Source organism: Dendrobates tinctorius, unplaced genomic scaffold (assembly GCF_039654945.1).
Source record: "Dendrobates tinctorius isolate UK_male_01 unplaced genomic scaffold, ASM3965494v1 ptg000029l, whole genome shotgun sequence".
Lineage (NCBI taxonomy): Eukaryota > Metazoa > Chordata > Amphibia > Anura > Dendrobatidae > Dendrobates > Dendrobates tinctorius.
Window position 1 is genome coordinate 31,441,821 of NW_027361697.1, and position 13,747 is coordinate 31,455,567.

Sequence of the window (13,747 nt, forward strand, 5' to 3'; positions counted from 1 at the left end):
TGCAAATGCTGGGGCCCTGCCCAAGCAAGAGGGGCCCACTCGTGGGCGTCGGTACTGGCACTGGGCCCCTCATAGTACGGCGGTGTGTCTGACGGCGGGTGTGCACCACCACCGTCAGAGACACTTGATTGCACTATGAAGGACCCTGTGCCAGTGCCCGCGCCCAAGAGTCGGCCTACCCACCTGTCCAGGGCAACGGCACTCGCACGGTGTCGTGCGCTAGGTGGTGACCCCGGCCATGGGGGGGGAGGCAGCACAGTTAGGGAGTTTTAGAAAGTGGCATATGTTGATGTTGGACATTCAGCTGATGCAAAAGGTGAAATAGGTCAAGTCCCAGGAAGAGGTGGACCAAAGCAAGCCATTTTTCTGTCACCCTATGTGTCATCAGGGGAAGGTGGGACAAAATCCTTGGAAACCCATGCGTGGTTCATTTTAATGAAGGTTAGATCATCCACATTTTGGGTTGACAGACGGGTCCTTTTTTCTGTCAGGATTGATCCAGCTGCACTGAAGACTCTTTCCGATAGCACACTTGCAGCTGGGCAAGCGAGCTCCTGTAAGGCATATTGTGCCAATTCAGGCCAGGTGTCCAGTTTAGCGGCCCAATAGTCAAAGGGGAATGACCTGTGTGGGAGAACATCGATATGGGAGGAAAAGTAGTTTGTAACCATAGTTGACAACTGCTGTCTCCTGTCACTTTCCATCGATGCAGTATTACCAGTTGTGTGAGCGGTATTTGAAAAATCAGTCCACAACATTGTCATGAAACCCCTGTCTCCAACGCCACTTCTGCTGTGTGCACCACGAACACCTCTGCCAAGCTGCCCCTGGCCCGTACGGCTCGTGTGAGAACCATCACCGCTGCTGTGTGCTGGGAATGCCTCAAGCAACCGATTTACCAGAGTTGCTTGTTTATTAGCCAATATTAGGTCAAGGTTCTCCTGTGGCATGATGTTTTGTAATTTGCCTTTATAGCGTGGATCCAGGATGCTGGCCAACCAGTAGTCGTCATCGTTCATCATTTTGGCAATGCGGGGGTCCCTTTTTAGGATCCGCAAGGCATAATCTGACATGTGGGCCAATGTTCCCGGTGTCAATGATGCACTGCGAGTGCTGGTTGGAGGAGCACTTTCTGGCAAATCCACATCCCTCCAGTCACGCACAAACCCTGTACCAGACCTTGCCACGCCAACATTTTCACTTGCCCCACGAGATGCATCCTCCTCCTCTAAGTAATCATCCCCATCATCCTCCTCCTCCTCCTCTTCTTCCTCCACCTCGTCCAGGAGAGGTCCCTGAGCAGACAATGGCTGAATGTCATCAAGGATTCCCTCCTCCTCTTCCTCCTCATCAACATTCGCTGCAGAAGCCTGCTCCTTAAGGTGCGTCAAAGTTTGCATGAGCAGACGCATAAGTGGGATGCTCATGCTTAGGATGGCGTCGTCTGCACTTACCAGCCGTGTGCATTCCTCAAAACACTGAAGGACTTTACAGAGGTCTTTCAGCTTCGACCACTGCACACCGGTCAACTCCATGTCTGCTCTCAAAGTGCCTGGCCGTGTATCCTCCCACAAATGCATTATGGCCTGCCTCTGCTCGCACAGCCGCTCCACCATGTGCAGGGTGGAGTTCCACCTTGTTGCAATGTCGATAATGAGGCGGTGGTTGGGAAGGTGGAGCAATCGCTGCAGATTCTGCATACGAACGGAGTGTACAGGCGACCGGCGGATGTGCGCGCACAGTCTTCGCACCTTCTGGAGCAGGGCTGTTAACTCCGGATAATTTTTGAGGAAGCACTGCACCACCAGGTTCAAGGTGTGAGCCAAGCAAGGTATGTGGCTGAGTTTTGAAAGGGCTATGGCTGCCACAAAATTACGCCCGTTATCACTAACTACCTTGCCTGCCTCAAGATGTACACTGCCCAGCCATGACTCAGTTTGTCGCTGAAAGTACTCGGCCAGCATCTCGGCGGTGTGTCTGTCGCCCAAACACATCATCTGCAACACTGCCTGCTGACGCTTTCCACTAGCTGCTCGATAGGGGGACACCTCGTGTGCAACAGTGGCAGCTGCAGATGGAGTGCTCGTACGAATGTGCTCTGTGGACGAGCTTTCGCTTCTGGAGGAGGAGGAGGAGGAGGAGGGTCGAACGCCTACAGCCAACTGTTTCCTATACCGTGGGCTAGGCAGCACTGTCCCACCACCGCTGTCCCCTGTGGACCCTGCATCCACCACATTAACCCAGTGCACAGTGATGGACACGTAACGGCCCTGGCCATGCCGACTGGACCATGCATCAGTTGTGAGGTGCACCTTTCCGCTCACTGACTGCTTGAGTGCATGAACAATGCGGTCTTTCACATGATGGTGGAGGGCTGGGATGGCTTTGCGAGAGAAGAAGTGGCGACTGGGTAGGTCATAGCGTGGTACTGCATAGGCCATGAGTTCGCGGAAAGCTGCGCTTTCCACCAACCGAAAGGGCATCATCTCAAACGAGATTAGTTTGGCAATGTGGGCGTTCAAACCCAGTGTACGCGGATGAGAGACTGAGTACTTTCTTGACCTACTCATAGTGTCTGGGAGGGTGAGCTGGACTTGAGAGCTGCATATGGTGGAAGTAGCGGTGGATAGGGCGGACTGAGAGAGGGTTGATGATGGTGATGGAGTTGGTGTTCTTTCTGATGGCCTAGAATCAGTCTTTCGTTGATATAACAGTGGGATTCCCTGACTGCTGTGGCCTTGCAACGACACCTCAACATTTGCTGCTGTGCTAACCGGTGGGCTTATAGTGGGGGAAACAATGTAGCGTTGCTGACTACCTTCGTTGTGATCAGTTGCACATGTGGCACTTGAGGTTTGGTGTTGTGTCCATGCTTGCAAGTGCATGCTGGTTAAATGTCTAAGCATGCAACTGGTATTCAAATTTTTCAGATTTTTCCCTCGGCTAAAGGTCTTTGCGCACTTCTTACAGATAACCTTGGCCTGATCATGAGGATTTTGTTCAAAAAAGTGCCACACTGCACTCTTCCTACTTTGGCAGACATTTTGCGGCCTAGCACACTGTGATCTTTTGACCCTCTGGACAAGCTGTCCAGCAACTCTTTTGATGTTTGGAACCTGTCTTTGGAGTGCTCCGGGCCTGCCAGATAACAGCTGTTGCGATGTCGATGTCTGCTGTGGATACTCCTCATCTGAGCTATTGGAAGCAGCACCCTCTTCCCCCAATGGATGCCAATCTGGGTCAACAACTGGGTCATCCATCACCTCCTTTTCTATGTCATGTGCACCTTCCTCTGTGTCACCGTGTATGGTGGTATAGTGTGCGGGAAGGGGCACCTGAGTCTCATCAGGGTCAGAATCTGGCTCTGTACACTGCGAGGACAATGTAGTGCTCTGAGTGAATGTACCAGCAGAATCATCCATCAGCGGCTGTGCATCAGTGCACTCCATGTCAGATTCATCTTGGTCTGGGTAATTCACCATTTCACTTGATAATCCAGGCATGGTATGTGAAAACAGCTCCATGGAGTAATCAGTAGTATGGCCTGCGTCATCCTTCAATCTTGGTTGGGGTGAAGGACACAAGGAAAGGTGTGGTTCATGAACATGAGCCTCCAATGACGACTCAGTGCTTTTACTTTTTACAACTGAAGAAGAGGAGGCGATAGAGCTGGAGGCTGAGTCAGCAATGTAAGACAAAACTTTTTCCTGATGCTCTGGCTTTAAAAGCGGTTTGCCAACTCCTAGAAAACTAAGCGTTCGAGGCCTTATGTAGCCAGACGATGACGCAGGCTCAACACCTCCTGTATTCGGTCCTATTTTGCTCTTGCCACTACCATCAGATCCACCACCAACACCATCATTACCAGCTGCCAACCCCCGCCCAATTCCACGGCCTCTTCCACCAGCCTTCCTCATTTTTGGTAGAAATGTAGACAAAATCCAACAAACTATATGGTAATGTAAAACAAGGTACAAGGTGTCCATAGGACAGGGGAGATTTTGAATTTCTGCAGACACTTGTGGACACTGGACACTTTTGGATTGTGTGAGGCCCACTGAATATCTGAGCGCTCTGTCACAGGCTCGATGGCACAGCTGTGACCAAAGTGACTAGAGGATAAGGGAGATTTTGAATTTCTGCACACACTTGTGGACACTGGACACTTTTGGATTGTGTGAGGCCCACTGAATATCTGAGCGCTCTGTCACAGGCTCGATGGCACAGCTGTGACCAAAGTGACTAGAGGATAAGGGAGATTTTGAATTTCTGCACACACTTGTGGACACTGGACACTTTTGAATTGTGTGAGGCCCACTGATATCTGAGCGCTATGTCACAGGCTCGATGGCACAGCTGTGACAAAAGTGACTAGAGGATAAGGGAGATTTTGAATTTCTGCACACACTTGTGGACACTGGACACTTTTGGATTGTGTGAGGCCCACTGATATCTGAGCGCTATGTCACAGGCTCGATGGCACAGCTGTGACCAAAGTGACTAGAGGATAAGGGAGATTTTGAATTTCAGCAGACACTTGTGGACACTGGACACTTTTGGATTGTGTGAGGCCCACTGATATCTGAGCGCTATGTCACAGGCTCGATGGCACAGCTGTGACCAAAGTGACTAGAGGATAAGGGAGATTTTGAATTTCAGCAGACACTTGTGGACACTGGACACTTTTGGATTGTGTGAGGCCCAATGAATATCTGAGCGCTATGTGACAGGCTCGATGGCACAGCTGTGACCAAAGTGACTAGAGGATAAGTGAGATTTTGAATTTCAGCAGACACTTGTGGACACTGGACACTTTTGGATTGTGTGAGGCCCAATGAATATCTGAGCGCTATGTGACAGGCTCGATGGCACAGCTGTGACCAAAGTGACTAGAGGATAAGGGAGATTTTGAATTTCTGCACACACTTGTGGACACTGGACACTTTTGGATTGTGTGAGGCCCACTGAATATCTGAGCGCTCTGTCACAGGCTCGATGGCACAGCTGTGACCAAAGTGACTAGAGGATAAGGGAGATTTTGAATTTCTGCAGACACTTGTGGACACTGGACACTTTTGGATTGTGTGAGGCCCACTGAATATCTGAGCACTCTGTTACAGGCTCGATGGCACAGCTGTGACCAAAGTGACTAGAGGATAAGGGAGATTTTGAATTTCTGCACACACTTGTGGACACTGGACACTTTTGGATTGTGTGAGGCCCACTGATATCTGAGCGCTATGTCACAGGCTCGATGGCACAGCTGTGACCAAAGTGACTAGAGGATAAGGGAGATTTTGAATTTCAGCAGACACTTGTGGACAATGGACACTTTTGGATTGTGTGAGGCCCACTGATATCTGAGCGCTATGTCACAGGCTCGATGGCACAGCTGTGACCAAAGTGACTAGAGGATAAGGGAGATTTTGAATTTCAGTAGACACTTGTGGACACTGGACACTTTTGGATTGTGTGAGGCCCAATGAATATCTGAGCGCTATGTGACAGGCTCGATGGCACAGCTGTGACCAAAGTGACTAGAGGATAAGTGAGATTTTGAATTTCAGCAGACACTTGTGGACACTGGACACTTTTGGATTGTGTGAGGCCCAATGAATATCTGAGCGCTATGTGACAGGCTCGATGGCACAGCTGTGACCAAAGTGACTAGAGGATAAGGGAGATTTTGAATTTCTGCACACACTTGTGGACACTGGACACTTTTGGATTGTGTGAGGCCCACTGAATATCTGAGCGCTCTGTCACAGGCTCGATGGCACAGCTGTGACCAAAGTGACTAGAGGATAAGGGAGATTTTGAATTTCTGCAGACACTTGTGGACACTGGACACTTTTGGATTGTGTGAGGCCCACTGAATATCTGAGCACTCTGTTACAGGCTCGATGGCACAGCTGTGACCAAAGTGACTAGAGGATAAGGGAGATTTTGAATTTCTGCACACACTTGTGGACACTGGACACTTTTGGATTGTGTGAGGCCCACTGATATCTGAGCGCTATGTCACAGGCTCGATGGCACAGCTGTGACCAAAGTGACTAGAGGATAAGGGAGATTTTGAATTTCAGCAGACACTTGTGGACACTGGACACTTTTGGATTGTGTGAGGCCCACTGATATCTGAGCGCTATGTCACAGGCTCGATGGCACAGCTGTGACCAAAGTGACTAGAGGATAAGGGAGATTTTGAATTTCAGCAGACACTTGTGGACACTGGACACTTTTGGATTGTGTGAGGCCCAATGAATATCTGAGCGCTATGTGACAGGCTCGATGGCACAGCTGTGACCAAAGTGACTAGAGGATAAGTGAGATTTTGAATTTCAGCAGACACTTGTGGACACTGGACACTTTTGGATTGTGTGAGGCCCAATGAATATCTGAGCGCTATGTGACAGGCTCGATGGCACAGCTGTGACAAAAGTGACGAGAGGATAAGGGAGATTTTGAATTTCTGCAGACACTTGTGGACACTGGACACTTTTGGATTGTGTGAGGCCCACTGATATCTGAGCGCTATGTCACAGGCTCGATGGCACAGCTGTGACAAAAGTGACTAGAGGATAAGGGAGATTTTGAATTTCAGCAGACACTTGTGGACACTGGACACTTTTGGATTGTGTGAGGCCCAATGAATATCTGAGCGCTATGTGACAGGCTCGATGGCACAGCTGTGACAAAAGTGACGAGAGGATAAGGGAGATTTTGAATTTCTGCAGACACTTGTGGACACTGGACACTTTTGGATTGTGTGAGGCCCACTGATATCTGAGCGCTATGTCACAGGCTCGATGGCACAGCTGTGACAAAAGTGACAAGAGGATAAGGGAGATTTTGAATTTCAGCAGACACTTGTGGACACTGGACACTTTTGGATTGTGTGAGGCCCAATGAATATCTGAGTGCTATGTGACAGGCTCGATGGCACAGCTGTGACCAAAGTGACTAGAGGATAAGTGAGATTTTGAATTTCAGCAGACACTTGTGGACACTGGACACTTTTGGATTGTGTGAGGCCCAATGAATATCTGAGCGCTATGTGACAGGCTCGATGGCACAGCTGTGACAAAAGTGACGAGAGGATAAGGGAGATTTTGAATTTCTGCAGACACTTGTGGACACTGGACACTTTTGGATTGTGTGAGGCCCACTGATATCTGAGCGCTATGTCACAGGCTCGATGGCACAGCTGTGACAAAAGTGACTAGAGGATAAGGGAGATTTTGAATTTCAGCAGACACTTGTGGACACTGGACACTTTTGGATTGTGTGAGGCCCACTGATATCTGAGCGCTCTGTCACAGGCTCGATGGCACAGCTGTGACCAAAGTGACTAGAGGATAAGGGAGATTTTGAATTTCTGCACACACTTGTGGACACTGGACACTTATGGATTGTGTGAGGCCCACTGAATTTCACAGCGCTATGTCACAGGCAGAAATTGGCTAGTGTATCACAAACTACAAGGTGTATGTAGAATTGGGCAGAATAGGAATCTCCCTAGAGTGCAGGTCTGTAAGAACGGAACATGTCCTCGTTTTATTCTCACAGAGTGACACACTGATAGCTTCACTGTGGCTGTGATAACAGCCGTTACACGGTACTGTGTGAGGAGCGTACACCGCTGTATGGTGTGAAAAAATGCACGCTCAGTACCTCAGCAGGACAAAAAAAAAAATTGGGATTGCTTTTAAAAAAGCAGTTTGCGGAGCAGTGGGTAAACAGCAATGCAGGAATGTCAGGAAGCCTTAGAAGGCAGCCCAACAACCAACACCACTGATACACCACTATATAGCCTCCCCTTGCACTGCACACACAGTGACTGATGTGTTGTACAGGCAAAATCGCTAGCAGCAGAAGCAGTTTTTTTTTCTTCTCAGCAGGACAAAAAAAAAATTGGGATTGCTTTTAAAAAAGCAGTTTGCGGAGCAGTGGGTAAACAGCAATGCAGGAATGTCAGGAAGCCTTAGAAGGCAGCCCAACAACCAACACCACTGATACACCACTATATAGCCTCCCCTTGCACTGCACACACAGTGACTGATGTGTTGTACAGGCAAAATCGCTAGCAGCAGAAGCAGTTTTTTTTTCTTCTCAGCAGGACAAAAAAAAAATTGGGATTGCTTTTAAAAAGCAGTTTGCGGAGCAGTGGGTAAACAGCAATGCAGGAATGTCAGGAAGCCTTAGAAGGCAGCCCAACAACCAACACCACTGATACACCACTATATAGCCTCCCCTTGCACTGCACACACAGTGACTGGTGTGTTGTACAGGCAAAATCGCTAGCAGCAGAAGCAGTTTTTGGTGTCTTCTTCCCTGCCTAACGCTCTCCCTACAAAATCAGCAGCAGCAGCAGCTCTCCCTATTCTGAGATCAGCATGAGTAACATGGCGGTCGGCGTGCACGCCCTTTTATACCCCCTGTGACGCCCCCCAAAGCAAGCCAATCACTTGCATGCCCTTCTGAAAGATGGTGGTGACCCATGCCTATGTCATCACGTTGCCCACAGTGTCCGTGGATCCTGATTGGCTGAAAAAGAGCGCAAAACAAACTTTTGAAACGCGACTTTGGCGCGTAAGTCGCCGACCTCGTGGCCGACCTCATCCTAGGGTCGGGTTTCGTTTCATGAAACCCGACTTTGCCAAAAGTCGGCGACTTTTGAAATTTTTCGACCCGTTTCGCTCAACTCTAGTCATGACTATTCCTGCCACCCACTTCCTGTATGTATGTGCTTTATGATGGCACAAGAAAGAGACATAATATTCATAATGAATATAATTACCGTATTCACAGTTTGAGTTACCTAGTAGCTTCTACTTTAAGTTCTCCAGAAATGTAATAGGGAATATCAGTGCTATATTCATCGAAGACTCCCCAGCGGAGGTGCGCCCATTCATGGACAAATGTTCTTCCTAAGAAAAAATAAAACATATACCGTATTTTTCAGACTATAAGGCTCACCGGACCTTAAGACGCATCCCAAATTGAAGGAAACTAAGCAAAAAAAATATGTCAAAATGGGGTCAGTCTTACAGTCCAAATTCAGCTTACCTGGGGAATAGTCAGAGCTTGTGGAGCGGGGTCACAGGGTATGTTCGGTGGTTCGGCGATATGACTCCCATCCCAGGTTTGTGCAGCAGGTGCGGTGGCCTCTGGGAAATCCCATCCCAGGCTGGTGTGGCTGGTGCAGCAGGTTCGACAGGTTTGGCGGTGGTGCTCTGTGGTGCAGGGGGCTCCGCCAGGATCATGTGAAAGCCCGGAGGCCTCGTACATCCATTGCTGCGATGCTGTGATCTCTGGGAAAATGGCCACCGGGTGCGGCACATGCTCAGATTGAGATCAGGGCAACAAGATATCATCCCCATTGCCAAGATCTCAATCTGAGCATGCGCCACTCCCCCGGCGGCCATTTTCCCGGAGGCCACTGCATCGCAGCAATGGATGTGTGAGGGGCCTCCGGGCTTTCACAAAATGCCGGCGAAGCCCTTGACATAACAGAGCACCACCGCCGAACATGCCATACCAGTCGCACCAGCCTGGGAAGGGAATGTGATCATCGCCCAGCAGCATGGGACCCTGACCACCGCAGAATAATCCGACTCCTGCTGCCGCAACAGTATTTGTAGTTATATTCCAACTATAAGATGCACCCCCATTTTCCCCCAAAATTTTGGGGGAAAAAGAGCGACTTATAGTCTGAAAAATACGGTGCCTGAATTGTAAGGTCTAGTTATTTTACGGATTATGGACACATGACTCATCACATTCTAAACAATCTACATGTTAACAAAGAGTGTTTCAAAAATGTATATAGTGGGAATATATCATCAGGAAATGACCTATTGTTTGTATTAGATTTTGTGTTAAATTATTTTTATTAAACATTTTGGTAATGGTTTTTTCATATCATGATTTGTATTAAAGCAAAATAAGCAAAAATCTTGTACTTTTAGACTGGCCACTGGTCTATATTAGAGTCATACTTCCAGTTCCTTACAGAAGACTTTTCAAAAGTCTTATGATCACACAGGCAGAATTACAATGACAGGTAACAGATCTATATTCAGCTGATAATATAGAAGCCACCATTTATAATAGGAATTCCTAACACGCAATGTCTCATCTGACCACGCTCCCCTTACCTTTCTGATGATTTTGCACACACTCATTAGATGCTTCAATACAAAAGATAAGGTCTGAGTCAGTCTACCGCTGCTAATGTACTTGTGAATTTCCTGAAAGGACACTATGTAAGATTCTGGAATAGCAGGAGTGGCCAGAGTGAAAACTGCAAGATGTTTAATACAGATTGAGAAAGGAAAACAAAAATTGACCTGGGTTGCGTGAGGGCTTAATTTTTGCATGCCGAGCTGACGTTTTCAATGATACCATTTTGGTGCAGATACAATCTTTTGATCACCCGTTATTGCATTTTAATGCAATGTTGCGACGACCAAAAAAAGTTATTCTGGCATTTTGACTTTTTTTCTTCTTTATTGATTGGGTTAATTCTTTTTTTTTATATTGATAGATTGGGCGATTGTGAATGCAGTGATACCAAATATGTGTATATTTGATTTTTTATTGTTTTATTTTGAATGGGGCAAAAGCGGGATGATTTGATACGCAAAAAGTGCCCATCAAGCAAAACCAACTTGTGGGAGGGGCTTCTGGAAGCATGGGGTGAAATTTCTCCAGATTACCTCAGCAAATTAACTGTTAGAATGCCAAAGGTCTGCAATGCTGTAATTGCTGCAAAGGGAGCATTCTTTGATGAAAGCAAAGTTTGAAGGAGAAAATTACTATTTCAAATAAAAATCTTTTTTTCTAACCTTGTCAATGTCTGGTCAATATTCTCAATTTATTTGGCAACTAATTTGATTAATAAAAGTATGTGTTTTCATGGAAAACACAAAATTTTCTGGGTGACCCTAAACTTTCCAACGGTGGTGTATTTCCTTCTTATACACTGAGTACCAAATTATCCACAGTATTCCAAGTGTGGCCGCAGTAGTGACTTGTATTGAGTCAAAACTGTGTTTTTGCTATGAGCTTCTCTGCCACTTTTACTGCATTCCATGATTGTGTATGTCTTTTTAGCAGCTTCCTGGTGCTTGTCAATAAAGTTGACTTTGCCATTCACCCCTACACTAAGTATTTCATTGACAGTTTTACCGAGTGTTTTACCATTTAGCACATAATTGTACATTTAACTTCCTCGGCCCAAGTCCATGACATTACATTTATCTACTCTAAAATTCAAATGCCATTTCTTAGTCTACAACTCAAGCTTACATAGATCCCTCTGTAATATTAAATTATCCTTCTCTATGTTAGTTACCTTGCAGAGTTTAGTATCATCAGCAAATATTGAAGTTTTACTTTGTGTGCCCTCTGCAAAGTCATTAATAAATGTCTAAAAAGAGGGCCAAATACTGGCCCCTGTGGCGCCGCACTGTTAACTCTGACTTAGTCAGAATGTGTTCCATTTTTAACCACCGTCTGTTTCCTATCATTGAGCCAGTTGTTAACCAATTACACAAATTTTCTACTAGTTTCATTGTTCTCAATTTATGTATGAACCTTTATGTGGAACTTTACTGAAATGCCTTTGTAATTTCCATATAGACAGCATCCACAGTCTTACCTTATATAGTAACATAGTAACATAGTTTTTAAGGTTGAAGGAAGACTTTAAGTCCATCTCGTTCTACCCATAGCCTAACATGTTGATCCTTGGTCCAGTCTGGAACTTACCTCCTAAGAAAATTTTCTTATCAGACTAGTTTGACAGGAACGATAACTAATAAACCCATGTTGATGCTGGGCTATGAGGTTATTTTTAGCAAGATATTTCAGGATAGCATATCTTAGAAAACCCCCAATTGTTCTACCCACAATAGAGATTAAACGGGTTCAGAAACCAAATTAAATTAAATAATCTAATCACTTTTCTAATATCCTCCAATTAAATTTCCCCTACAATTTTTTTACTTTTGTTCCAGTGATATTTTATTTGAGAATCCCCATTGTTTGCTGGGATACTCAAAGGTGACATCCTCACTGCTGCAGATATTTTTGCACCCTGAAACAAAGCATCCCTGATGTCAGTTTCAGGGGCTGGGCTAGTCCCTGCTCTGCTGCAATGGTTGTCAATGGCTTGTCAATTCTGACACATTACTGAACAGCAGTAATAAATATCTATTACAGATATAGCCATTGTCTGATATTGTTACCCCAATCACCTGTCAGCAAGTCAAAAGTGGCCAGATTTTGCTCTGGTTTTATTCCCGCTGTTCCCTCTTATTCCATTCTGCAATCTTTTTTCTATCTGCTATACAGTTTTTTAAGATATTGACAATTTTATGTAATACAGTACTACTTTTTAATGGTGTTTGCCAAGGAGTCATAGCTCACAAGGGCAATAATGCAGAAAGAACAGACTAAAGACACGCACCCCAAGAGAATTCTATGCACCACACCCCTTGGTAAAGACCATACAAATTTTCACTAAATAAAAAAGCCCTTGTCTCTGGAAAAAGATCCCATCATACTAAGAGGAATGGCAAAAATAAAACTAAACTGGACATTTATTTTTGACCTGGTGACAGGTTTTCCTTAGGGGTAGGAATAAAGATATGAATAATATGCAACAATCAATCATCAAACTTTTTTCAATTCATTATTTTACAAATACTTCACCTGTGCTTCAAAATATAATATCATAAATGGATGCTCGGACTGGCTCTCAGGGGAACAGGTGAATTCCTTGGAGGGCCACTATAGTGACCCGCTCCAGACTGGGTATGTTTCTTTAAGTAACCCTGGACCGTGAATAGCTTTTGTACCCTTCAACTCACCCCTAAGTCATCCTTTTACTGTTATATGGTTTAAATGAATCCATTACTCACTAATCTCATATGTTCATGATTTATATATTAATCTCACAATGCGAAGTCTGACACAAGAATTGAGAGTTATCCTATTGGTTGGTGACCCTGTCACCAAGGCTCAGTGGCAGGAGCTACCGCCAGTCTCTGTGGAGACAAGATAGGGTTCTGGAAGGTTCCCTGAGGAGTCTGGTTCAAGATGTGACCCAGAGCAGACTGTTGTGAATTCTCTTACTTCTGAGTCGGGGCTCCCTCTGGTGGTTACTGTGGGTAGTGGAGCTGGCCAGATTGACAGAGGTCTGCCATCTGATGATGATGATTGGAGATCTGAGGTTACTGATTGGGAGTATTTAAGTGAGCAGGCTTCCCTCAATTGTTGCTGGTGATTAGTTCTTCTTGTGCAACTTGAGGGCTGCTGTCTCCTGCCTGATCCTGCATTTTTCAGCTAAGTTGTTCATTTGATACTTCTTTGCTTCTGCTCTGGTTTTGCCTCTTTCTACTTTGCTTTGCGGATTCAGCATGCTCCCTGCTGGGGATGTGCTGTACCCTGCTCCATATGTTACAGCTTGTGTCAGTTTGTTCAGTCCCCTGTTATATTAGTCTCTTTTGCTTTGCTGCCAGTTTACACCAGAATGCTGATATAGTGGGGGAGAGGTCGTGAGACCTTAGAGTTTTTTGTACATCAGACGTGTTGGATTTTTTAGGGTTTTTACGTGATTGCAGACAGTGTCTTTCCTTTCCTATCCTATCTAGACAGTTTTGGCCCCATCATTTGCTCAGTCTATTTTCTGCCTGTGTTTGTCCCTCATCTGGTGTCACCGACAATATATGTTTGGGGG

General features: G+C 46.0%; 1 protein-coding gene across 1 annotated transcript in view; it reads right to left on the reverse strand.

Moving 5' to 3' along the window:
* LOC141086029 (calcium-activated chloride channel regulator 1-like) overlaps nucleotides 1–13,747 on the reverse strand; it is a 134,956-nt gene that overhangs the window by 72,068 nt on the left and 49,141 nt on the right. The window contains exon 6 of the mRNA XM_073571762.1: nucleotides 8,822–8,930. Coding sequence (XP_073427863.1) covers nucleotides 8,822–8,930 — 109 coding nt within the window. The remainder of the gene's footprint in view (nucleotides 1–8,821; nucleotides 8,931–13,747) is intronic.